General features: G+C 45.2%; 2 protein-coding genes across 6 annotated transcripts; one reads left to right on the top strand and one right to left on the bottom strand.

Moving 5' to 3' along the window:
* Positions 1-170: 170 nt before the first annotated feature.
* BRCC3 (BRCA1/BRCA2-containing complex subunit 3) lies at positions 171-8,050 on the top strand. 2 transcript variants are annotated; one of them, XM_056359534.1, is made up of 8 exons: positions 172-326; positions 702-822; positions 1,464-1,550; positions 2,263-2,351; positions 2,861-2,916; positions 5,343-5,474; positions 6,043-6,086; positions 6,875-8,050. In XM_056359534.1, the coding sequence occupies exons 1-8, from the start codon at positions 222-224 to the stop codon at positions 7,024-7,026; spliced, it is 786 nt and encodes a 261-aa protein (XP_056215509.1). In that variant the 5' UTR covers positions 172-221; the 3' UTR covers positions 7,027-8,050. The 2 variants fall into 2 exon arrangements, with proteins under 2 accessions (XP_056215508.1, XP_056215509.1); XM_056359533.1 differs by lacking the exon at positions 6,043-6,086 and having other exon boundaries at positions 171-326.
* Positions 8,051-9,507: 1,457 nt separating this feature from the next.
* On the bottom strand, positions 9,508-26,099 carry GCNA (germ cell nuclear acidic peptidase). 4 transcript variants are annotated; one of them, XM_056359528.1, is made up of 11 exons: positions 26,048-26,099; positions 25,857-25,966; positions 25,001-25,047; positions 22,491-22,542; positions 22,064-22,134; positions 20,121-20,561; positions 18,633-18,804; positions 17,436-17,580; positions 15,531-15,669; positions 12,181-12,385; positions 9,508-11,243 (listed from the first exon to the last, which is right to left on the bottom strand). In XM_056359528.1, exons 1-11 carry the CDS (start codon positions 26,060-26,062, stop codon positions 10,991-10,993), a joined length of 1,650 nt encoding a protein of 549 aa, XP_056215503.1. In that variant the 5' UTR covers positions 26,063-26,099; the 3' UTR covers positions 9,508-10,990. The 4 variants fall into 4 exon arrangements, with proteins under 4 accessions (XP_056215503.1, XP_056215504.1, XP_056215505.1 ...); XM_056359529.1 differs by lacking the exon at positions 26,048-26,099 and having other exon boundaries at positions 22,695-25,047; positions 25,857-26,028; XM_056359532.1 differs by lacking the exon at positions 12,181-12,385 and having other exon boundaries at positions 10,991-11,243.
* Positions 26,100-26,223: the final 124 nt, after the last annotated feature.

Raw genomic sequence — 26,223 nt, 5'->3', positions numbered from 1 at the left:
CGGAACCCGGGATTCCCGTTCGCGTGGGCGACACGGCCCTTCCGCCGCGAGGGACCGCTCGCTTCGCCGGAAGCCAGGCTGCGCCGTGCTCACGCCGATTGGCTGAAGAGCCGACGAGCCCCGCTGGGATTGGTCCCGCGACCGAGTGGGGGCGGGGGAAGCGGGCCCCGTCCCCGCCTCCTTCCGGGAGCGGCGGGGGAAGACGGGCGGGCGGCGGTAAGATGGCGGTGCAGGCGGTGCATCTGGAGGCTGACGCCTTCCTGGTGTGCCTCAACCACGCGCTGAGCACCGAGAAGGAGGAGGTCATGGGGCTGTGCATCGGCGAGGTACCGGGCCGGGCGGGGCTGTCCTGGGCAGAGGCGGGCGGGACTCGCGGCCTGCGCCGGTGCGTGCCGTGGGTGGCGCCTGCGGGCACGGGGCCCGTCGCCACGGCGGAGGGCGTTGTGCGGGCCCGTGTGGGGACGGTTTCCCGGCAGAGCTGTGCCCCGGCCTCGGGCCTGCCCGCCCCGCTGCTGGCACCGACTCCCGTTCCGGCCGTTGTGGAAGGCAAAGCTCAGCGTTAGGAAAGCGGCCCGCCTGCGCGCCGGGCTGTGCGCTGGTGCTCGCCTTTCGCCTGCTGAAGGCACGGCGGCCCACCTTTTCTCTGAGAGTGTTCATTTCTTCAGCAGAGGAATGACTGGGTTCTCCTTTTGTGGCATTAGGTTGACACCAGCCGAATTGTTCATATCCATTCTGTGATCATCCTGCGCCGCTCTGATAAGAGAAAAGACCGCGTGGAAATTTCACCAGAGCAGCTTTCAGCTGCTTCTACAGAAGCAGAGATATCCTTTAGCAGAGACAGCAGCAAACTAGCCAGCAAAGTGGTTTACCGCAGACCTTTTTTTATGTGCTGTGTTTCAGACTTGTCCTAGTTGGCTTGAAGCAGTCTGCTGCTTCCCTCCTACAGCCATTCGGTTCGCAGGGCTGTGCGCCAGCACAGTCACTGTTCTCTGGAGCCTGTGATGGTTCCAGTGTCTGCAGTGGGATTGTGTTATAACTGGTTTTTATAGTTTCTATTTATTTGGTCACAAGTAAAACTGAAGTATGTTTTTAGGGGAGGATAGCAATTCAGCAGGGAGACAGTAGAAGATCAGAGGCTGACAAGTCTCCGTTTCGAACCATGGTGCAATGGAGAGCCTTTTCCCTACGTACATTTAAGGATGCTGTTTTGGATAGCTTGCTGCCACGTTGCTTCCTGCCACATGCAAACAAAATCCAATTTGCTTCTGCAGCCCTGGCATCCTGCTGGTGCTGGGGATGAGGCTTCCAGCAGCCTCCTGCCATGTGTCTTGTCACCCCTCTAAAGGGATCTGGAAATCTGTTGACTGATGAGAAAATGTTTTTAAAATTCTGCCGTTTTGTCTTGTACAAGAAACTTCTTCCATTTGCTCTATGGATTTCAAAAGCACCTTGACTCACACACAGATTGGCTGAAATGACAGGACGTCCCATGAGAGTCGTGGGCTGGTATCACTCCCATCCTCATATTACTGTCTGGCCATCGCATGTCGGTAAGAGCAGTCTTGGTGTAGATTCTATACGAAAACTCAAGCTGGCTAATCTTATTACTCAACTTCCTGGATTTTCAAAGCTGCACATCCCAACCATCAGAGTTTGGTTTCTCAAACATCCTCTGGTAAGACTTGTCTGGGTGGTCTTCAGGAACCTCTGCCACTATAGCCCCATTCCTGTCTGTGTGCTCCAGGTGCTCAAACTGCACGTGACTCAGTAGTCACAGATCAGCTACTACTGGTACTGCTGTTCTTTCTGACAGGAAAACTAATCCTAGTATGTGCTAAACTGCAAAAAAAAAAAAAAAAAAAAAAAAAAAAAAAAAGCTGTGGGAATCATAGGGTTGTTGTGATGATTTTTGACATCTGCGAATGCTAATGCAAAAATGAAAACTTTTTTGGAAGAACTGCATGAGTGAGTATCTTCTACATCTTGAATGTTGTGGCTATATAGTGATCTGTGGCACCAGGGTGATGCTAAGATCGTTTCTTGTTTTGTTAATTCATCTTGTATTTTTAAGATTTGCTGTTTAATTACATTTTAAAACTAGATTATTTTTTTTTTAACTTAGTCACTTGGAGTAATGACTTTAAAATAAAGCTTGTGACACTTGTTACTGAATTCCAGGTCACCCTTCAGAAGGTGGCAAATCTTTTTCCGCTCCTTCAAGTGACCAGTGCAGTTCTCATTCTCTTATTTCTTTGTCTGCAGATGTCCGCACACAAGCTATGTATCAGATGATGGACCAAGGTTTTGTAGGACTTATCTTTTCCTGCTTCATTGAGGACAAAAACACAAAGGTAGGCAACTTAAAAATGGCAATAAATTCTGTAAGCACTCATGAGAAACATCAGCTCCAGGACAAAGCTGAAATCCTTGGATGCATTGTGCAAGAAAGGCAGAGCTCTGCTTTGAGCACAGTCAAAACACAGCTAGCATGGTGATGTTTTGATTGTAATCAAAATGACAGAAGAACAAGTTATTAATTACTCTGTGCTGATCCCCAGCCTGGCTCTCCAGCCAGCACAGCTGGGCTGGTACTGGTTCTGGGACTGCATCAGATGACTGCAGCATGTGTGTGTGTTGAAATGTGTGAGTGCCCTCAGCTCTTTGGTCCAGCAGATACAGCTTATTGCATCTCTGGCCTCTTTAGGAGATGCTGCTGTGTGAGATAAGCTGACAGTGGTGTGTCTTGTCTAGGTTTTCTAGGTAGCTATTGTTTAAGATTTTTTTTCCATAGTTAATGCGTCTGTCAATATCTGCTTGTAAACTTTGCTCTTGGAATCTGACTTTCTGCTGTCTCTATTAGACAGGCAGGATTCTCTACACCTGTTTCCAGTCCATTCAGGCACAGAAGAGCTCAGAGTGAGTACAGCAGAAGAATATTACGTCCAGTGTCAGGTTGTATTTCATCTTGTCTCTCCTCCCTGGGCTGTCTCAAATAAGTGGCTTTTAGGCTCATCATGAGGAACAAATATTTTATAGAGGTGCCTGAACAAGGTCTTCTTACTTCTGCTAATGCAGGCTGCTTGAAGAGAATCTAAAAGATTAGGACTGATTAATTTAGCCTAGATAATTTAATAGCTTAAAATTTGGTGTAGGACACTGTTGTCTGGCTGTGAATTTATGCTGTAATCCACTGCGTAGAAGGCTCACCTTTTTGCTTGCAGCTGTAGAGGTTGAGGCTTCAAGCTTGCATGGTGTAGAGTCCCTGCTGATACTGGTGGTTGCCCCGACCCAGTTGCTGGACCTTGCCCTTGGCCTTGTTGAACTTCATGAGGTTCACTCAGGCCCACCTCTCAAGCCTGTCAAGGTCCCTCTGGACAGAATCCCTTCCCTCCAGCGTGTCAACTGCACCACGCAGCTTGGTGTCATCGGCAAACCTGCTGAGTGTGCACTTGATCCCACTTGTCTGTGTCACCAACAAAGATGTTGAGCAGCACTGGTCCCAGTACCGACCCCTGAGGAACGCCACTTGTCACTGGTCTCCACTTGGACATTGAGCTGTTGACCACAACTCTTTGAGTGCGACCATCCAGCCAATTCCTCATCCACCAAGTGGTCCATCTGTCAAATCTATGCCTCTCCGGTTTAGAGACAAGGATGCTATGTGGGACAGTATCAATTGCTTTGCACAAGTTCAGGTAGATGATGTTAGTCACTCTTCCCTGATCGGTCAACATTGTAACCCCACCATAGAAGGCCACCAAATTTGTCACGCACCATCTGCGCTTAGTGAAGCCGTGTTGGCTGTCACCAGTGACCTCCTTACCTTCCATGTGCCTCAGCATAGTTTCCAGGATCTTGCTGGGTACCAAGGTGATTGGCCTGTAGTTTCCCAGGTCTTCCTTATTTCCCTTTTTAAAAACAGAGGTTACATTTCCCCTTTTCCAGTCCGTGGGACCTGCAGCGGACTGCCATGGCTTCTCAAATATGATGGACATATTGTGTTCTTAGTGGCTTAGCCACTTCATCCACCAGTTCTCTCAAGACCCACAAATGCATCTCATCTGGTCCCATGGACTTGTGCACCTTCAGGTTCCTTAAATGTTCCAGATGGAGCTCCGTGTCCAGACAGAGCTCCATGCACTCCAGCTGGTTGCTGACACAGAGGGTGACACCCTCTTCTCTTGGCAGATGGGTGTCTGTACCTCCCAGAAGAGAGTTGCTTACTACTATCACCCATCGCTTTTTCTTAGTTGCGCTGGGTGTTATGTGATGGGCAGATGGGGCTGCCGTATTCAGCTGCAACAGCTCTTCTGAAGTGGCAGGTCTCTCCTCTTCAGTCTGCAGAGCAGCAAAGCTGTTCTGCAAGGGCACCTCAGGCTTTGGGGGAAGTCTCTTCCTCCTGCAGGTCCTTGCTGTTACGGATTTCCATTCTTCTGCATTATTGGCCCCCTTCCCTTCTGTGTGCATTGTGGGGGAGTTTTTGGTTGGGTGGCTGCAGGCTGTGGGTCCATTGCAGGCCGTGCTTGGAACCAGCTGTCTAACTCCTCCTCAGCCTCCCTGATGTTACGCAGCTTTCTCACCACCTTCCACAGCACAGCCACCTGCTGCAGAGGTCCTGCATATAGGCAGGATACCTTTTGCAGGCAGGTCTGCTGCCTGTCCCTGCCCCAGGAGAAAGGTCTAGGTGCTTCCTGCAGCCTGAGGTCTGCGCTGCACCCCCTCCCTTCAGCAGCTCCGTCTGGGTAGAAGCATTGGCCACCACCAGGGCAGGTGGTGCAGAACCCCCAGCTGGCTGGAGCTGCAGCCTTGGCTCTCAGACGAGCGCCCACCATTCTGCCTTGAGGGTTAGGTAGGATGAGTGCCCTTGAGCTGTGCAGGTGGTCGCAGGGCAGGACAGCAGCCTGGTTGCTGGGTTATGTGTGCTACGGGTTTCTCTGCTTGGCCAGTGGAATGTCCCTCCTTCAAAGAGGTGCCCTGCCAGGCCCTGGTTGCTGGTCCTTGTTGCTGGTGCTCCCTAGGGCTGCCCTGTGTGGCCGCGGGGGGTGGCCACCATTACTCCTGCCCCTGTGCACACCTTGCCAGCTGCTCTTGTGCGAGCTGCCCTCGGTGCTCCCACGGGGTCTCCCTGGCTCAGGAAAACCCCCTGCATGCTACGACCCCACCACTCTGCTGCGGAACGTGCCTGCACCAGCACTGATCGCCTCAGCGAGGTGATGAACTCACACATGTGTTCCCAAAAGTAAACCTGCAGCAATGCCATGTGTTGGACAGACTGTTGCAGGTTTGCAGAAGCACTTTTTTTTTTTTTTCCTGCTGCTTTGAAGTTAATTGTATCTTTTTAGATATGAAAGGATTGAAATTCCTATTCATGTTGTCCCCCATGAGACCATTGGGAAAGTGTGTCTGGAATCAGCTGTAGAGTTGCCCAAGATCCTTTGCCAAGAAGAGCAAGATGCCTACAGGAGAATTCACAGGTAACAACACTGGGGCGCACCTGTATCCAAGACTCTGCTAAAATGTTCTACCACTGCTGTACTTAAAGTACCATAACCTTAGCAAGGGTATAGAAAATAAGAAACATCAGCATCTCATGTGCCTTTGTAGGAGAACTGATTGAATACCTTCACGTGAAGGAGTTTAAGTTCTCTCAACCTTGCACACGAGCTAAGCGTAACTGCTCCTTTGCTGCCAGGAAAAAAGAGCTAGACCATGTGTGAGGTAATGGTAGTACTTCAGGGATGTTTGTGTGTGACAGTAATTAGTGGTTAACCAGGGTAAGAGCGCCGAGAAGTCTGAAAAATCAGATTAAATACCGGCTTTTTTTTTTTTCCTTTCCTGCCTCTGGTGCTCAACACTAATATTTCTGTGCTGTAAGCTCTTTGTTATCCTTGTGAATGTACGTACAGGGCTTCAACAGTGAAGAGGTTTAGATGTACCTGCAGTGTCAGTGACTTGTAGGTAGCTGGTTCTATAGCCTGGGTTTGCCTAATACACAATTCACTGCTGTCTTGTCACTAACCTGCTTTCTGTTCATTCTTTTAGCCTCACCCATCTAGACTCTATAACCAAGATTCATAATGGCTCAGGTAAGGATTCCTTTTTAGCATGTGAGAATCCAGTCTTGAGCAGGGGTTGGTTTGGCTCTGACTTCAGGGGACAGTAGACCACAGCTGTGTAACAGTCCTCCCTTTGCCATAAAAGGCACATGTAGATAACTATAAAAGCACAAACTTTTGTCTTATTCTTTGCCGTACAGTTAATTTCCAATCACTGTGTAACCCAGAGAATTCCCTGAGACTGTCAGGTTGTTACATGAAGTTTAGCGGAGGAACAGAATTTTAGCTATAAACGCTTTAAAGGAAAACATCAAGGACTGTAAAATAACCTAATACTGGCTTTATGAATGCTGTTGTATTCTTTGACCTTTGTACAATTGTTTGAAATTATAGTAGACTTTTGGTTGGTTTGAGGGGGTTTGGTTTTGTTTGTCTGGTTTTTGCTGTTAGAACAGCAAGGGGATTTTAGATTTGGTGAGTCTTAAAGTAGTGTGTGGCTGATCTACGCACATGCTTGCATCTCCTGGCACTTCCTGTATGTTATATGACATCTTTGCTTTTGCCAGTGAGGTAGGGTGAATCCTAATCCCGCAGGTTTCTGATGTAGCTCTGGCATCTCTCCCCTGAGTGTCTAAAGGTCAGATTGAACTAGCTTGTTTTTCCCTGTTCAGCAGGCTGCTGATTCTGACTTTCCTGTGGGGCTGTCCGGTTGCCTTGGCCAGGGTGGTGGTGGGTTTCCTTGGCTGTCTCTAACACTCTTGGCTTCTTTAGGGTTGTAGCACAGTGAGTCTGTTATGATATGTTCTTGCTTTTTCCAGTGTTCACAAAGAACCTCTGCAGCCAGATGTCTGCCATCAGTGGGCCGCTGCTTCAGTGGCTAGAGGACAGACTAGAGCAGAACAAACAGCGGGTGCAGGAGCTGCAGCAAGAGAAGGAGCAGCTCCTGGAGGAACTAGCTGCTTTAGAGTGAAGGAGGAAATGCAGACCCTTCAGAAAAGAGACACGGAAAAACATAACAACCTCTGCAAGACCTACTCCTGGCTGAAGGGTGGCCCTACATTGCCTTACAGTGAAGATACTAGCTGTGCCTCTTCTCTCACCCCATGCAGCAAAGAGCAGTTCTACAGGATAAGGGCTTTATCTGCCCCAGCTTGATGGAAAGCAGTGGTATCCCTCCAGGTGCTGCATGGTGCAGGGCAGTTTCAGCTCAGTGGTGGGGTTGGGCAGCACCTGAACAGACTTCAGTTCTGGAGGGCACACACCTAGGGAACGTGTTGTTTCTCCCTCCCCTACATTTTCACAGAAGTCTTACTGCTTTACGTGTATTTCAGGGGCCTAGAACAGGAGGGTTAGAAGGGAAGAGTGCGTCCCTGCAGTCATATCTGATGCTGCCAACTTCTGCCGCCGTTTAGTAGCTTCAGTTGACCATGATCTTAGATCTAGTAATGTTCTGGATTACCGGTTCTCCACCTGGGCGGGTAAGAGGTGGGAGGGAAACTTGGGAAGAGACCTAGAACAACTTTGACAAGGACCTGTGTTCAGCATACTTCAAACCAAATAAAGGATTCCAAAGCCAAGAGCTGTTTGAAGTAGAAATGAATACAAAATGCCGGTGCCTTCATTTTTTAGATGCAGTCCGTATCCTCTTACTTGATGGAATGCTGTTGTGTGCCCAGCACTGAGGTTCTCTGCAAAATGCACTGTTTCTGCTGGCTCAGTGGGAGGAGCGTGGTTCCTTCCCAGCAGGAAAAAGCTTAATGCGCTGAGAACTGATCGATGTGCAAACCTGTCATTCTTACATGCTGAACTTAATTGCAGGAATTTCATTAGATCAAAATGGAACAAAATAACAGTTGTTGAACTAATCCTTTAAATGTTCTTGCTGTTGCATTTCAGAGTTTCCCCATCACGTACATTGTCATCTGCATTGTTATGTGAAGTCTGTCTCATGTGAGCAAAGGAACCAACAGCAGAATTAAAACTTGTTTCAGCTCCTTGGTTCTAATCCAAGTCCTTACATCCTCAAATAGATGAAAACAACCTGCCTGCATTACTGCAACGGAGATTGTGACATTCCTGACAACTCATTAGCTTGACTTGCTTTGGGAGAATGAAAGTAACATAGCCGGGAAGGAGGCATTCGCTTTCCAGTGAGCAGCCAGTATTGATGAGCAACTGTAAATTGCTGTCAGAGCTGGAAGCCAGCTTGTTTTTGTCAGACTTCACTTTTCAGTCTTTCTGCATTGATATTAGCAAAACCTCAAACAGTGTAACTGTGCAGTAAAACGCTCACTATTTTTTCTTCGCCCTTGAAAGTGCTGTGAATAGTATTTTGATTAGTTTTTGAATGGTCAGTGGCTTTGTTCTGTTGCTTTTATTATTGTTATCTAGTTCAAATGCTCTCTAACTTGATCTTTGCTGGGGTGGAGGGTAGTGTGCCTCACGGCCCTCCAGTGCAGTCTCCCAAGGCATCCTGCTAAGCATATCCCAGATAAAGCCAAAACAAGCTGTCCTGCAGTCTAGGCCTAGAATTCTCTTATTTGTTTTGTTTTGCTTCTCTCAAGACATCACCTTGCATCTCTGGATTGCCACCCCACCCTAGGGAGGCTAGGGGCCATTCCCACTTGAGATTACAGTCTACAGTGGAAAGGAACGAGTGTGGTTTTGAGCATAACCACCCATGATCCAGTCCCCAAGCAACAGGTTTTGTCTTTTGGGACTCACAGCACTTGATGGGTTCCCATCCCCACGCTGCCATGTGTGGTCTGAGCTTCAGCCAAAGCTGTGTTTGCCCTTGGATGGAGCCTGCAAGTGATAAAATCCTCCTTCCAGAGCTTGGCCAAACAGCAGTTGTCCAACAAAAGCCTAGTTGGAAGCTCTAATATAAAAAAATAACACCTAATTTACACTCCTGAAGAAAAGGGTTGAATTTAAAACCAAAAAACCCTTTCCCCACCACCAAAACCTGAACACAAGATGCTGCAAAAGGTTTTTACAGTTGGAATTGGCTTGAAGAGGAAAGCAACACTGCAGTAAGTAGTTTCCTGAAATAATTCCAGATCAATTTCAATCAATAGGACAGCAATGAGGAAGACTTGGAGCAACCCATTCTTTTAAAGGGAAAGATGCTGGTAAAGCCTCATCAGGTTCTTGACAAGAGCAGAGTCTCTAGTCCATGGGTTGCCCCTTCCAGCCACAGGCGGGGCTTTTTGGAAAGGGCTGTCCTGGTCTTCCAGAGGGCGCCACGGCCTGGCAGAGCCAATTCAGGCCCCGAGTCCAGAGCCACATACGTTGTAAAAGTGAGGCACTGCTCGAGGCGAGCACGAATAAAGCACCTTTCAGTGCAAATTTCCAGCTGTTGCGGTGTAACCCAGCGCCACGCAGCCGCTTGCTCACTCCCCCACCCAGAGGGATGGGGAGGAGGATCGGAAAGGAATGTAAAACTCGGGCGTTGAGATAACAACAATTTAATAGGTAAAGCAAAAGGCGCACACGCAAGCAAAGCAAGGAATCCATTCACCGCTTCCCACGGGCAGGCGGGAGTTCAGCCATCCCCAGGAGAGCAGGGCTCCATCACACCCAGCGGTTACTCGGGAAGACAAACGCCATAATGCCAAGTGTCCCCACCTTCCTTCTTCCTCCCGTTTATATACTCTGTATGACATCATATGGTAGGTATACCTCTTTAGCTACCTCGGGTCACCTGTCCTGGCTGAAGACCTGCCAGCAGAGTCATCTGGAGGAAGAAACCTCCATCCTTACCCTCTGGATGCGACCCAGTCTGCAGAGACTCAGCCAGGAGCCACGTGCAGGCCCTCAGAAGGCACCAAGCTCAGCCAGCAGCACACCCAGAGACGCTGTGGAAGAGGCAGGTGACCGCCCTCAGCGCACATTGGCTGCTCCGTCAGCAGAGCCCGACACAGAGCCAGCAGCCTTTTGCCTGGCCGGAGGTCCTGGGGACCCAGGGCACAGGGAGCCTCTCCTCGCATCAGCAGCTGAAGCTGTAGAGTTGTTGGCTCCACCCTGGCCTGCAGACGCGCTCCAGGCAGCAGACGACAGTGCCGGTGTTGTGGGAACTGCTCAGGGCATCCTGGGCGACCAGTGCTTGGCAGCAGGGGCTGAGGGCCAGGGGCTTGTCCCTGCTGGCCACACAACATCTGATGCTGAACTCACAGGCTGGGAGGAAGAGAAGGAAGAGGTCCCCGACAGAGACACCACAGGAGAGGGAGGTGGCAGCACACAGAGTGCATCTCTTACCCTTATCAGAGGATGAAGCCACAGCGGTAGCAGCGTCTTCCCCAGCTGGAGGTCCTGGGTACAAGCGGCACAGAGCACCTATCCCCACTCAGCCCCTCACCTACAGCTCTCATTCCCACACAGGCATCGCCAATTTCCCCCACACACACCAGCTGGCTGGTGATGGTCCTCCATCCTCAGGACAGTTCGTCGGGCGCTGTGCAGGGCTTTCCGTTGCAGCTGCCTCACGGGACAGTGAGAGCAGTGGCACCCGGCTGCCAGCACCTTGCCCGCACGCTCACCTGCGACTGACCAGAGGAGCCTGCCCTGTGTCCTTAAATTCCTCCCTGGCTCTGTCCTGGGTGAGGCTTCTCTATCCTGTGCGCACACGCATGTGCGGGAGCATGAGTGCAGTAGCTGATGTCAGACCACAGGGTCCCTGTGTCATTGGGGCAGTGACCGGGGCGAGCGTGATGGTCAGCAAAGATCAAGTCACATGAGCCAGTGAACAGGTGATTTGGTGTTGCTCACTCTTGTCCGTTTTTGAAAATGTCTTAAGTTCTTCTTTAATAAAGTATTTAATGCTAAGGGATTAAAATTATCTGGAATTCTCTGAAATGCATTCTTAGACACGTTGGACTTAGTTACTTCTACATGCAAAGTTTAAGCAGTATCAAGAAAGGAAGCATATGGAGATATTACAAGGAATCTTGAAGTCTAGTTTTTAAAGCAAAATCAGCACTGAGTTTCCGCATGACTTCTGCATGACTCAGCCCATACTGCTCTCTTTTAGTAAGTCCATAGTTTTCTTTGACATACTTTGCAAAGGGCGTGAGATGTGTCCTAGCAGGAGTGCCATCCTTCCGAGTGGGCTGATTCAGGACCAGCTGCCCCCCACAGAATGCACACACAAAGCGGTCTGTGTCCAGAGACTTGGAATGACGTCCAATCCTAAAATGAAAAACAAGTACTTTGATTTCACACTTATGGTAAGTCAGTACTTGTGGGAAAGGGCTCGTTTCTCTTCTGCGAGGCTACTTCGGTCAGATTTGTAAGTTAGCATGTTAGAACAGGAAACAGACTACCTATTTCACACAGTGGAACAATGAAACCTGTATTACACATTTCTCTACCCTAGAACTTTTTCCACTGCCGCTTCAATTTGGTTCCTTCCTCTCTCTTACTCTCAGCCTAGCAGTATGAAGTGCTACAAAATTTTGAAACTCCTCCCCAACCCATGTATCAACTACCTCTTGGAGTTTCTTCTCAATGCTCTGTTGCATCTAAGCAACTAGTGCATTGCATAGTCATATTAAACATGGCAGGAACATTCTTCCGAAATACTGTTTCCTTCCAGTGCTTGTGGAATTCGCACATACGGTCCTGAAAAAAAATAATTCTACGCATACTTTCTAAGCATCATAGGATCTGTGCTGATCACAATATCAGAGATAATTGATCAAAAACTTTCATAAGTTGACTCAATATTAGCTACAGTAGAAGGTGAATCCAAATTCGCATAATTTGAGCAACGTTTGAAAAGTGAGAGCAGCCACACGGGGTGTGACCTTTCCCTGCCACGTCCTTCAAAGCTGAGGCACACATTCTGGTCTCTTACTGCTTCCCAAAGACCTTCCATCCTCACCAACTGTCCTCAGAAGACACTTCTGCCTGTCCTGACCTCTGAACTGGACCTGAAACTACCTGGAAACAAATATGTGTAATCACATAGTGAGGTTCTTTTGGCTCAGGAAATGTGAAGTGACAGCTCAGCATGTACCCCAGTTGCTTCACAGGTTAAGAGACCCGTGATTTCTAGACACAGGAGCCTGCCAAGTCAGAGACAAAGTTACTGCATGGCCACATGCAAGATCAAAACATTACTCACGTAGCTTTGCACAGAACACACTCATAGATGAATTTGTAATTAATCTCATAGCTGTGGCATCGTGTTACTATTGGCAGTTCCGGATGAATCTTAGCTGATTTATTGGCATAGAATCTCCAGAATCGTCCATGTCCATCACGAACACCATTGATCAGCCAGGTGGCTGCATGGCAAGCCTCATGAATGAGCGTGTCTCGAAGACGATCTTGTGGTAAGGCATACAAAAGACAGGAAGATCAGTCAGATACGGGGAAGCACAGACTTTCATCCAGGGTCACTACTTCAGACCTTTGACACTCATTCTTCATTTAAGATACCAAGAGTTATTTTGGGGTTTGGCATTACCTTGGTATTTGGGTAAATAAAATGCCCCAAACCCAGGTTTTACTTGGTGAATTTCCAGGTTTGTGATTAGCCCTAACTGCATCCTAGTTACTTCCCTGCACATCTAATCCGTTTGGTTTTGGGGATTTTTTTTGTTCTTGTTGGTTAGGGTCTTGGGTGGGGTTTTTTGTGAGGTTTTTTTGGTTATTTTTGCGGGGTGGGTAGATTGGTTGGTTGGGTTGGTTGTTTTTCTGAGACCTGAAACATCTTTTTTTAGACCAAGATTCATTGATTGTTTCTGTAACGTTGATATTTTTCATCCAGAAACAACTACAGCAGAGCACTGAATTTTCTCCACTATTAGAACAGAATATTTCAGTTGGAAGGGACCTACAATGATCATCTATTCCAACTACCAGACCAAAAGTTAAAGCATGTTATTAAGGGCATTGTCTAAATGCCTCAAACACTGACAAGCTCGAGCCATCAACAACTTGTCTAGGAAGCCTGTTCCAGTGTTTGACCACCTTCTCAGTAAAGAAATGCTTCCTGATGTCCAGTCTAAACCTCCCCTGGCACAGCTTTGAACCATTCCCACACATCCCATCGCTGGATACCAGGGAGAAGAGATTAATACCTCCCTCTCCACTCCCGCTCCTCAGGAAGCTGTAGAGAACAATGAAGTCACCCCTCAGCCTCCTTTCCTCCAAACTAGACAAACCCAAGTCTGTAGCCACTCTTCACAGGACATGCCTTCCAGCCCTTTCACCAGCTTTGTTGTCCCTCCCTGGACTCATTTGAGTACCTTCACATCCTTCTTAAACTGGGGGGCCCAGAACTTCACACAGTACTCAGGGTGAGGTGACACCAATGCTGCATACAGTGAGATAATCACCTCTTTTGACCAGCTGGTTATGCTGGGTTTGATGCACCCCAGAAGAGTTTGCCCTCTTGGCTGCCAGGGCACGCTGCTGACTCACGCTGAGCCTGCTGCCAACCAGGACCCCCAGATTCCTCTCTGCACGGCTGCTCTCCAGCCACTCCTCTCCCAATTTATAACTGTGCTCAGCATTACTTCATCCCAAATGGAGAATCTGGCATTTGGTCTTCTTAAATTTCATCCCATTAATCATTGCTCAATGCTCCAATCTCTCTAGATCCTTCTGCAAGGCCTCCTTTCCCTCAAGAGAGTCAACAGCACCTCCCACTTTAGTATCATCAGCAAATTTGCTAATGGTGCATTCTACTCCTGCATCCAGGCAGCTGATAAATGTATCGAACAGGACTGGCCCTAGAACTGACCCCTGAGGAACACCGCTGGTGACTGGCTGCCAGCCAGATGTAGCCCCACTCACTGCAGCACTTTGAGCTCTGCCCTTCAGCCAGTTCTTCACCCAGCACACCACGAACCTGCTCATCCCTCAGTTGGACAACTTGCCCAGAAGGATACCATGAGGGACAGTATCAAAAGCCTTATTAAAATCCAGAAATACTGCATCCACCGCTTCCCCTTCATCAACTAGGTGGGTGACCTTATCTCAGAAGGATCAAATTAGTTAAACAGGACTTTCCCTTTGTGAACACATGTTGACTGTGCCTGAGATTGCATTATTCTTTAAATGCCTTTCAGTAGCACCCAGTACGATCTCCATAATTTTTCCAGGAAATGAGGTTAGACTAACAGGTCTACAGTTTCTTGGGTCTTTCCTCACCTCCTTGTAAACTGGAATAACATTGGCTAGCTTCCAGTCAGCAGGGACCTCCCCAGACTCCCAAGACCTTTGGTAGATGATTGAGAGGGGTCCTGCCATAACACCCACTAGCTCCTTCTGTGCTCTGGGATGAATCCCATCAGACCCCATGGATTTGTGAACATTCAGCTGATACAGCTGGTTCCTGACAATTTCAGTGTCCACAAACAGAAAGGCACTGTTTCCAGTCATGATCCTCTGACCTCGGACTGGGCAGCCCAAGGTCTGTCAGTTTTGTTAAAGATGGAGGGAAAAAAAAAAAAAAAAAAGCAGCATTGAATGCTTTTCTGCTTTTAATTTATCCCTATTAGTTAGATGTCCATCTCCAACAAGCATCAGTCCAATGTTTTCTGCTATTAACATACCTCAACTGACACAACACTGGCCAGTTTCAACTCAAATTGAGCTTTGGCTTTTCACATCTTCTCCCTGCCCATACAAATCGCAGCTCCATAACCTTTCCAGTTTCAACTCAAATTGAGCTTTGGCTTTTCACATCTTCTCCCTGCCCATACAAATCGCAGCTCCATAACCTTTCCGTGAAGCCTGACCTCACTTTCAGAGATCTTACAATTTCTTTTTCCTCTTGAGGTCTATGAGGAGCTCCCTGTTCAGCCAAGGTAGTCTTCTGCCTCACTTGCTTGGCTTCTGACAACGGGATTGCCTGCTTCTGTGCTTCTATAAGGTTGCTGCTTAAAAACTCAGCTACACTTGTAGACTCCTAAGCCCTCAAAAGCAGGTTCCTAGGGTACTCTGTTGTATCTCTCAACATATATATCTATATCTATATATATTAATCACAGAACCAGTTCCCCTATGGTAACTGCAACATTGATTTCCCCAAATTGTGAGGGGATGAGGGAGAAATAACAGTTACAGCACCCACCACATAATAGAACTTAATCTGGCACTGACCTGTCTTTATTCCAGCTTTAAGTACTACCAACGAGGTAGTTAGCTATGATGGAAGAAGTCAGATTTTAGATTGGCATTATAGCACATATAGCATTAGAGTAACCTAAAGGTCTTCACATCAATAATTAATATAAACAAAATACTGCAGTTAGCATGAGTACATCTCTGTTCTCACATTTTGTAAATTTGCCCAGCCTCTTAGGCTTGTCAGGACAAGTACTACCATTAACAGATTTATTTATTCAAGGTAATAAGAAATTTAAAAGCAAGGTCCAGTTCCAGATCCCTTAGGCCTCAGATTCATGCTTTTATCTCTAGAATTCACTTTCTCAAAGAGGAGCCAACACGTCTTTCACCTACCTGCAGAGTCACAGACTTTCTCAGAAAGTTCTATGCGAGCATAACGCTTTGCTTCAGGACCTTCTGTCTGCCCAGTTACACAATATCCTGCTGTTCTTCTCATTTTCTTATTCCAGTTTATTGCCATTTTCTCTGGTAACTGAAAAACATTATATGTAATCTGTTCCCTCCTAACTCTTTTCTTCTGGCCCTCCGGCTTCCCCCTGTATTTACTGCAAAGCCAGTACACGATGTCTAGTAGTGCCCTTAACACTGTTGTCATTTAAGATGCAAACCCATACTCCATGGCTGCTTATTCCCATCATCAGTTTTTCTGTAACCAACACTGGGAGTTTCACAATGCAGGAAGAGACAAAAAGTCCCTTAGTTCCTCTGTTCTGCCTCCAGCATTAAGAGGAAATGCAAGGTCTGGTCAGACATAAAAGAGAATTTTGTATTCAAAAAAAGTACTCTTCCCAACTGCTAGTCATTTGCAAGACAACACCTCACTGAGCCACACGTGGTTCCTTTGCATTAAATAGCCCTTAAAGTTGTTCTCTGTTGTTTTGGGGAGAGTTTAAGAATATATGTGTTGTTAGCATCCACAAAAGCCTATGATCAGAAGTCCTACTGCTTAATAATTTACAGGTCAAGTACCATCTGCTTTGGTTGTTCTGAACCTGCAACTTGCCATTTTAATTTAATGTACTTTCACACTGCAAGAGGGTGAATAATCACCCCTTGCTTGTGCTCTGTGCTGATCCTGATTTTGTAAGCCCTCATCCTATCTATCTTGGTTAGCTCTGTTCTTTTACTAACAGTTTTCTGTCATCTAAATTAGTTAATGAGCTTTACAAGGCTGAAGCACGGGGGAGCAAGGTATTTTGCTTTCAGCAACAGCGAGCCTGTTCAGCTCAGCTTTCTGTGAAACCATGACCTCAGCCTGTCCTTGGTCAGCTCAACAATATTTTCTCAGCTGCACAGAAACATTTTTCTTCCTGAAGGAAATTCTACTGGAATTACCAAGGGCAGCAACCTTCCCTTCAACAATGTTTCTCACCAGAGGAGGGTCTCCAGTATCCTAGCAAATTAAAGGTCAAGAACAGCAGTTGTCTGAAAGTGAACCTTCAATTTGAAACACAACTTACAGCTTTAGGTTCATCCAAAACTGTTACACAAAGGAGAAGCAGGTTTTTAATCTGTTCCAGATGGCAGACATGAAAACACAACAGGAATGAATGAAGACAGCATGGAGCATGACCAAGAATGAGGCAACAGGCCCTAACAACAAAGGGAAGTGCTTTTATCCGTCAGCTCCCTGCTCCCCAAGATATACTCCTACCACTTGCCTTTTGCCAGCTGCAGGCTGGAAAGTTGTGCTACAACTAGCAATTAGGCCGTGGTAATGCTGCAGAGTTCACTAGTACATGTTACTTCAGTAAAAGCACGAACAACAGTGGTAGGCAACCTTGAGCTGCTTTCAGTAGCAGAAAGCCACAGCTGCTTTTGCTGGGGTCTGCTACCAGAGGCAGCAACAGAAACTGCTCAGGCTGCTGAGCTGATGACCACGCAGGTACTAAAAAATACATGAAGATAAGCATCAGTCACCTCCTCAAAGATAAAACTGATCCAAGAGCCACTCATGTAGCAGTCTCTCTCACCAAGGACTCTTGGACACCATCCAGACCGCTCCCTTAAGGCTGGTACACCATTACAGCTGGGAAAGCAAGCCAAGCTGAAAATGGCTACATCAGTGGTGTACATCACCCCCTTCAAAGAAATTGCTTGAGGTAATTCAAACAAAAGCCATTGCTATAAAGCTTAACTTCTACTAACTGAAGAAGATAAAAAGCAATCACATAAAAAAAAGCGAGAAGCAACATATTAACCAGCATTTCAGAATTATGGGTTTTGTTTTGAACCAACCTTCTGCTCAAAGATGGTACTATTATACAGACAATAGAGCTTCTGTGTCAGCTCCTCTTTATTTTTCTTGAAATACTTCACATAGTGGGAAGCTGGATTTGAGAGATCTTGCAAGAAACAGCCAGGCACTGAGCACACCCTGAGCCTGCAAGAAAAGTCATAAAGCAGTTCATTGGTGTACAGAGATATCACACTGAAAAATAACAGCCACTTTATAGCCAATAAAGATCTCTGGGATGCTGCCACTGGCATAAACCTCTCCTGACTCTTTTCACTAGCTTGCCCTCACGAGGCCATTGGGGCGCACACAGATAATTATACTGCCTTCCTCCCCCTTTAAGGGCATGAAGGGGCAGAGCTCTTGCAGTAGTTCTGCAGTTATTTCATTAATTCACAAAACTAGATTATAAGGACTCCTAAAGTAGGAAAAGAGGGTGGCTTATATCTTTGTGACACATCAAGCCACAATTATACCTTGTTCAACATATATGAACAGCTCTAACATTTTCAGAAACAGACTGAGATGTTCTCAGAATCCTCCAGAATTCATTCAGGGGAAGCAGATATTCCACTAGGATTACTAACTCCAATGCTGCAGCATTCTGACAAAACATCAGCTCTGAAGACATCATTTAAAGGTTTTGTATCAGTATATGCCATTATAAAATGACCAAAGGAAACATCACATGGCTAAAAGGCAGAATTAAGGCAGCTATTAAGAGATGAAAGACATTCTTCTGAAAAGCTTAAGCTGTATCCATGTGTAGAAAAAGAAAAAAATTCTGCAAGTTATCAGGATACAAGTCAAAAATTTCAGGACAAGCTAGTTAAAAGGCATGAATTACTAATACAATCAGTTTTGATTATTTTTCAGAGGTAGGCACATTCAGATAGAATCTGTAGGGCCAGCACCCATTAGAAGTATGCTGTGCCAATACAAGGAATAGCAAGAAAGCTAATGTTTACAAAGATACGACATCAGATTTATTTGTCATCAGTTCCTCTAGGTGGAGATTAGCTTATATTCTCCCTGTTATATCCGAGATTGAAAGCTTTGATTTCCAGCTACTTAACCATTAACAACTGTTAAATTGGTAGCAGAAGTTTCTAGGTACCAGAAAAATCAGAATGTCATCCTACGCAAAACACTTAGCATCTCTTTGGCCTAGAATGTAGTAAAGATGGAGAAACACTTGCCTTTTCTCTGTTTTTGCCGATTGTGAGCATCTGACCAATTCACTCCTAGGAATTCTTGCAGAAGCTGTTATCCTGGAAGGTGTTTCTTGAAGTGAAATGGAGCTTGGCCTTGGTGTCTTGACTCCCTCCCCTTTCAAGGGCTGGACATCTTCACAAGGTGGCTTGATGTTTTCTAGTTCAACAAGAAAGAGCCACAGGATTACAAGGTGTCAAAGAATCGGGAGCACAGATATCAGCAACCAGGTAACACAACACTGAAAAAAGTCAAATATTGCACCTCAGCATACACACTTTCACTGTGCATACTTGAATGCAAAGGTTTTTACAGCTGATGTGAAAACGTAATTTGCTGTTATATGCTAGAAAGATTATCATTCAATTAATGAGTGGCAGACTCCAAACTTTCAAACATTCAACTAGGAGGAAGCAAAGGGAAAAGCATTTGTGACCTCACTCGGACATTTCTGTGACACGTCACTGATTCAAAATACATCACCAGCACATTGGGAGCAGTAATACAGAGACACCATTTGAACAAAAGAAAAAAATATCCTTCTAACTTTGTCCTAAGTCCTATTGTTTGTTCCACGGGCAAGTCATGGCCAGATTTCCCCAGTCCACGTCTGGAGAGACTGCTAAAATGACTGACCCTCACACCAGAAATCAAGGACCATTTCAAGGTTCATGGTTTCAATAGATGTTTTCTCTGCTGGCTTTTCTGTAACTGTTCCATTTGGGCCACTGGTCTCCTTTCACCGTTTAACCATATACAGAGAAGCCAATGCAGCTGCCAGCCCACTTACAGAATATGTTTTATAGGTGCAATGACATATTCCAATTAAAAAAAAAAATTGTCTCTCTCAGGGCATATTTCTATGCTGTCAGCCATCCTCTTCTATAGGTCTCCTAGCCCTGAACTAGTCCTTGTCACTGAGGAAGGCACCATGCGCTTACTTTTTTAGAAAGAGATTTGTTTTCACCTGCTCTTACTCAGTAATAGCCCTTTTCTCCCTTTACAGTCTTTCAGTTGAAGCTTACTTTAGTTAGTCAAAGGAGAGAAGGAGCTACTGATTTTGGAAATTCTCGTTATAAACTGTATTTAAAATTTAAAAAAGTCAATTATAAATCCAAATATTAAATTAACAGCACCTAAATGGCTCAAAATTTCAGTCTTACCAAAATGACAGCTTCACATTAACTGCTATCATACATAAAAAAAGTAATTAACATTCAAAACCACCAGTTAGATTTGTTTTCAGAACAATTTTAGAAACCAAAATCACCTACAATTACAGAAACAAGCAATAATGACTCTAGAATCACTTTGCAGAATGCTCAGAGGAATAATTTCCGATTGCATCATATTCAATTCTAAGATGCTGGGTTGCGCTTCCAAAGCGTATGCACACAAATTAAAAGAATTGGGTAATTAGCACCACCATTGCTGCCACTAGGTGGCTTGGGAGTCAGCTAAGAACAACTGCTTACCTATTGTGCTTGGCTGGTACACAGTTTTACTTGTGCTCAAGACTGGTTTTCGGGGTACACTTCGTTTCCTTATCCGTTCTATTACTGATTCAAAATCGTCATCTGAGCCATCTGACTCTGCCTCTTTACTTTTTTGTAGTGCTGCAGCTGGAACCCTATTTTCTGTGCTCTCTTCACAGCTTCTTTCTTTCCTTCTAACAAGCAAGTCTAGACTGCCTCTGGAAATTGACCCTTGCAGATTCTGTGGAGGTGGGACTTTCATGCACCTTCGACTCTCTTCCAAGTCTTTCACCCCCCCTTTTTGGTAGTCATGCCATGAATTTTCTAAAAAGACAGAATCTTCACTGTCACTTGAAGCCTCTGAATACTGAAGTTCTTGGCAACAAGTGTTTTTCTTTCCAGAAGTTGTCAACTTCTTTGGGATCTGAACACCCTTCTGTGCTGCAATTGAAAAGAAACAGCTTGAAGTTCTGGTAATTTCATTTACGAGATCTGCTTTTGTCTTAACACACACACACAAATCCTTTGGAAGATAGGAAAACACAAAGAATAGAAAGATCTTTGAATTTTCTTTATTACATCCTGCTCATTTACCATCATACTACATGGAAAGTCACTGAAAGATGTATAAAAAAACAAGTAGCTTAAACCCTCATCTATATATCTATCAGCTATCAGGCCTAGCAATCCTGAATAGGTAGGTAGTGTTGGCATAATCTTCATTCCCAGTAAAAAAACCTACATGCAAATAAGAGTAAGGCCGAGTATTTCATATGAAAGTTTTATAAAACCACCAAGTAAAGGGTGACTTCAAAAATGCTCAGCCTTAGCTCATCAGACCATAGCCTACAGCACAAAGTGCTCACATGCCAAACAACAAGGCTTCTGACATCTCACATTTAGCCTATCAAGATCAAGGGATCGTGTCAGATCTATTGGTGACTTTTTTTTTTTTTAAATGACGCTTCTGGTCCACTTGACTGCCCCTGTTTCCCCTCCAGAAACCATTCCATTAGTTTTATACAGTCTGCAGCTGGCATACATGTTTCAGGGTTGACATTCATGTCATCTGCAAGAGATCCTGCCCTTCCTGATCAGGGGTCAGAGCTTCTCCAGATTCACATGAGATCACTGTTATCATCCCTCATCTACTAAAATTCTACCATCTGATCACTGGCCTAGTGGCTGTCTAAAGAATTCCAGAGCTCTGTTCACTCCTTCTAGGAAAGTTCAGTTTGCTCGTATCAATGAGAAGTGCACCAGACAGGTGTAGTCAGGCTCTGCATGTTAGTTAAACGAAGGCACTTTCCACCCCTTGGGGGAAAACAGGGATCCTCTGCTCAGACAAGCACTGAAATAAAGCCTTCAAGTCATGCTTTGCCAGAGCATCTTGTAGCCAGTGTTAACAGGATTACACACAGGACTTTGGCTAAAGAAGCTCCAAAGGACCCCATCTGTGGCTCTGCAATACCTATAGGCAAGACTTGGCCCGACTGCCAACATCTGCATCGCATTAAAGGTATCTAGCTTAAGAAGTTATCTTCTTTCTTTACTCAGTGTCTTCTGGCCACAGAATGAGCTGGTACAGCCATAGGAACATTCTTTTTCACATCCTTAGCCCTCTCTCCACAGTGACCATCCCATATTTGCAGCTGAGTAATCGACCATGAGTTGCTACTCTGCACAGACCCAAATACTAGCAGATAGTCACAGTATCTGCAGACCTACAGCAACGCTTCAAAATGTACACTTGTCTGAACAGTATAACCATGCTTTCCCGTTACCCCCAGAGAAAATAAAAAAGCCTCTCCTCTGCTATCCCCAAGGAAGAACCAAATTGATCTTATGTTTAACAAGTTCTCTCAGAAATTCATGAGCACAGCAATGTATCTTTCCACGCATTAAAACACCTGCTTCATATCTGCTGTTGAACAACTACTTGCCATTCTTTGTTGTTCTTTTTCTCACTTCAAAGTCCCAGAAATCATCCAAGTCATCGATAAAGTCCTTCAAACTGTAAAACATGCAAGCAGTGTGGAAAAAAGTAGCATAATCAGGAAAACAGAAGAATAAATTTGCCTTAGAAAAAAAAAGCACCACTCAATATAACATTATCAATTGCTCACAGCAAATGTTACCAACTACATCCAACAGGAATGGCAACAGAGCACGCACTCCTCCAAACATCCCATTTTACATTCGACCTGAAAACACAGATTGAACATAACAGTTCTTCTGTCTGCACCCCTATACACATATCTGCCTACGAATCACAAAAACTTTTGATTGTTTCTCTGTATTCTGAATAGTAGATGTGATACAGAAAACTAATACATTATAAACTGAAAATTCATTAAGTATAGCACCCACCTTGCATCCTCCTTTTTAGAAACAGATTTTGGAGTTTTCATTCTAGCTAAAACTGGAACAATAAAAGATTAATTAAGCACAAAGTTCTGTTTCTTTTGTTATACATTTATTTTAAGAAAAAAGTTTGCAACTAGTAAAAATCCAGTCTAAAACCTTAAAAAAAAAACCCCAAAACCAAAAAAACCAAATATAAGAATCCTTTACATGTAATTCCATCTCTCAGTTCCTCAAAGCTGACAGCAGCTTTCTAGCATCTCCTTCATTATTCAATCCTTGCCCAACACAAGGGCAGATAAGTGCTGTTACGTATCCTGCAGTATCCTCCTCATGTATGTGGATCGCTGTGGGTGGAATTGAATGGGTTTATCAATATTTTTCTCCTAGCATTTCAATGACTGCAGGTAGCAGTCTTCCTACTGCAAAAGGGTGTCCATATGTTCATTCCACTAAATGTCTCCAAAAAAACACATTGAAATGAAGTGGTAACAATAATCCCCCACTGCTGAACAGCAATTCAATACTACATCTCAGAAACAAATGCATTCTAATCCCTCCAGGAATACTGTGGTGACTGCTAAACGCAAAACCAGTTCAGGCAGCAGTACTGCACATGCTTGAAGTGGTGACTCTTGAGAATTACCAGAAATACCACCAAAATTTCACACGCTTTCAACATCATGATTCAGGAAAGTTGAAGGGGAACAAACTTCATTAAAACATAAGTCAGGCTGGGGAGAACGGAAGCCACTGTCCCTTCCTCAAAACTTAATAGGCAAAAAAAAAAAGCAATTAAGGAGTGTTTGCTCTCACAGTCTGAAGCTGCATGCATGACTTCTATTGGATTATAAATATTTGCACTATGCTGTAAGCCCAAAACCAGAAGACAGGTTTGCTTGATAAAGATTTTATGGCTCATTTGTAGATTCTGGTACCAGGAAGAGCAGCTGAGCTACATCCAAATGCTACTCTGAAAGCACATTCTAAGTTAAAAAGCATAGGATGGGATTGAGCATTAACCTCTTTGAAGAGGAGCTCAAGGAGTTGGGGGGAGAATCTAAGACCTTGAAGCTCAACAAGTACTCGGAGCAATAAGTTATTTTCCATTTTAGCACCCAGCAGCTTCATGACTTCATTACAAAAGAAGCAAGCACACCATCCGCTGCCTTCCATCATCAAGGTGGCTCACTGAAGCACAAACAGCCAGCAGACAGAAGCTTTCCTAGATGATCACAACCACCATTATGGTTCTTAGACAATGAAGCAGGAGCAAACTAATCAGGCTGACAGCTGGTCACAGGAAATCAAAAGCTTACAGAAAAATACAGCTTCCTACTTAATAAATCAATTATCTTTATCTTGTTTCTTGACACATATTTTCAATTCACTTTTTCTTAACTGCCAGTATAGTGGTAGCGTGGCAGTTTAGAAAAAGAAGAAGAGTAGAAAAAGAGAGCTGACTGTCAAATACTTAAGTTTAAAAAATTACAGGGGAGTGAACAATGATGTAATGAATGGACAGGATTGTAATATTTATCATATTTAAAAGCCCAGAGGTAGTGCAGGAACTGTACACAGCACATTGTAATTCAACCGGATACAAGTAGTAAGGCTTGACAAAGCTTACGATCATTCACATGGCACTGAGCTGGAGCACAACGACAACTCCGAAGTAATGAGAACCTGCTTTAAAAGCAGCTGGATTAACAAAAGGGTGATACGCAAAAGGCAAAAATAAACAGGTATGACTTCTTACCTTATCCTTTCTACCATCTCTGTTCAAATGTTGAATACATAATGAGGAACTTACGGGCAGATTTACAAACCTTTAAATTACTTACCAGTTTGAAACCCACTTGAGATGTGGCCGAGCCACAATTAGTCCATCTAAGGAACAAGCTAAATAGAACTCTTGCAACTGTGTAGTCAACTACCCTCGCGCAAAACAACTGTCATAATGGCTATCATGAAAAAGAAAAATACAACTCTCAGGTTTTGTATGTACAGGCTTAAACAAAGATTGGAAGTTATGCACAGCAAAAGCCACCATATAAAATCTAGTATTCAAATTCCATCTTACCAAGACCTTGAGCCACTATGAAAAGCCAAAAACATCCCTTCAACTGTCTAAGACTCATGCAGCAGAAGCCATGACCCATAACGGAATTCTGAGCAGCTTAGACGTATTTGGAACTGTAACTGCTTAGAGAAAATGTTTCTTCAAAAGATGCTCACAGACTAAGAAGGTAACAAATGAGTGACAGGGAACAGACAAAACTGGGGCAACAAGAAAAAAAATAATGCAAAGCAAAAAGCATCCAAGACTGAGACATGAGATTCAAGAACACTCACTGTGGCATACAGCCACAAACATCGCACTGCAATGAGAAAATTCATTGCTCCTGTTGCAAAGTAAAGAAAGTCACACATAAAAGCAACTCTGCTATAACTAAATAGAAATGTGTCCCTTTCAAACTCCTTCAGAAAACAAATTATCATGTGCTATTACTTACACATTTCAAATTCATCATCACTGCTGGAAGAGAAGTACAGGGCACGTCTGCAAAAAATGAAATGCAGAATAGTATCAAGAACATTAGGTCAACAGCAAGTAGATCTGCATCTCCACTGGTCTGAAATAATTACGAACACAGAGAACCAAATATATACTGAAAACCAGTGAACATCTCCAATAGGCTGAACCGTTCTAAATTTTTTAAAATAGAAATACTATAAATTTTAATACACAAGTTCTAACAACCACGTATGTTCAATAGTCAAGTAGTAATCCATAGCTGCTAAAATCTGAATGACTGAACCCTTTGAAGACACAGGCTTAGGACACCGCATTGGTTTAAATTCAAATTTGCTGTCAGAAGTCCGAAGGTACAAAAACCTTGTTTCCCATCTTACACAGGGGATACGATCAGGCAGAGAACGCTGTGTTGTATGAAGTCTGAAATCTCAAAGCACGCAATGCTGAGCAACAAGCAGCTTTTGTGTAGAGTGCACTTATATGGCTGCCATTATTTAGCGAACTGTAGTAGCTTCCACAGAGCTATTGTAGGGCACAGAATGAATGCATGACCACTTGGGCTGGAATTCTAATGCAAATACAGTGGCAAACTGTAATACACTTACCGATTATTTATTTCATCTTTGACAAAAACCACTAACTTGAAAAAACATGCTGCACAATTGCTTAGAAATGCAGACTGCTTCTTTTAAAGTTACTCAAAGCTTAGAGGCTGTAATTCTAGAACGCGCCATTACCTTCCCAGTTACCTTACGACAGCTGAGGGAATGATCCCAAACTACGTTTCCCAGGATCGGTACGAGCAGGCCGCTGCCCCCCGCACTCCGCCTCACCTGTCGCCCCAGTGTGAGGGCCTGGGGGTGGCGGCGACCGGGCCCTTCCCATCCCGGTGGGCCAGCGGGCGCCTCTGCAGCGGCGGGGTCCCCTCCGGTGCCTCCTCCGGCTGCAAATGAAAAAGACCGTGAGCCGTGAAGGTCCCGGGACGGGGGCTGGGGCGGGGAACAACGGAAGGAGCCTAACGCACCGCGACACGCTCCATCCCGCCTCAAACCGCCCGCGCTCCGCCCGACTTCCGGTGTACCGTGCCACCCCGTGACGCACTTCCGGTGCGCCGCGTCTCCCGCGCATGCGCACAGCGGCCGCGGCCAGCCGCGCCCGTAGCCCTCCCCCCGGTCGCTAGCAACTCAGACCACTTCCCCG

This window comes from Falco biarmicus, chromosome 14, assembly GCF_023638135.1.
Source record: "Falco biarmicus isolate bFalBia1 chromosome 14, bFalBia1.pri, whole genome shotgun sequence".
NCBI classification, from domain to species: Eukaryota; Metazoa; Chordata; class Aves; order Falconiformes; family Falconidae; genus Falco; species Falco biarmicus.
The sequence above is the reverse complement of the archived record's forward strand: the minus strand, read 5'-3'. Positions and strand labels throughout refer to the sequence as shown.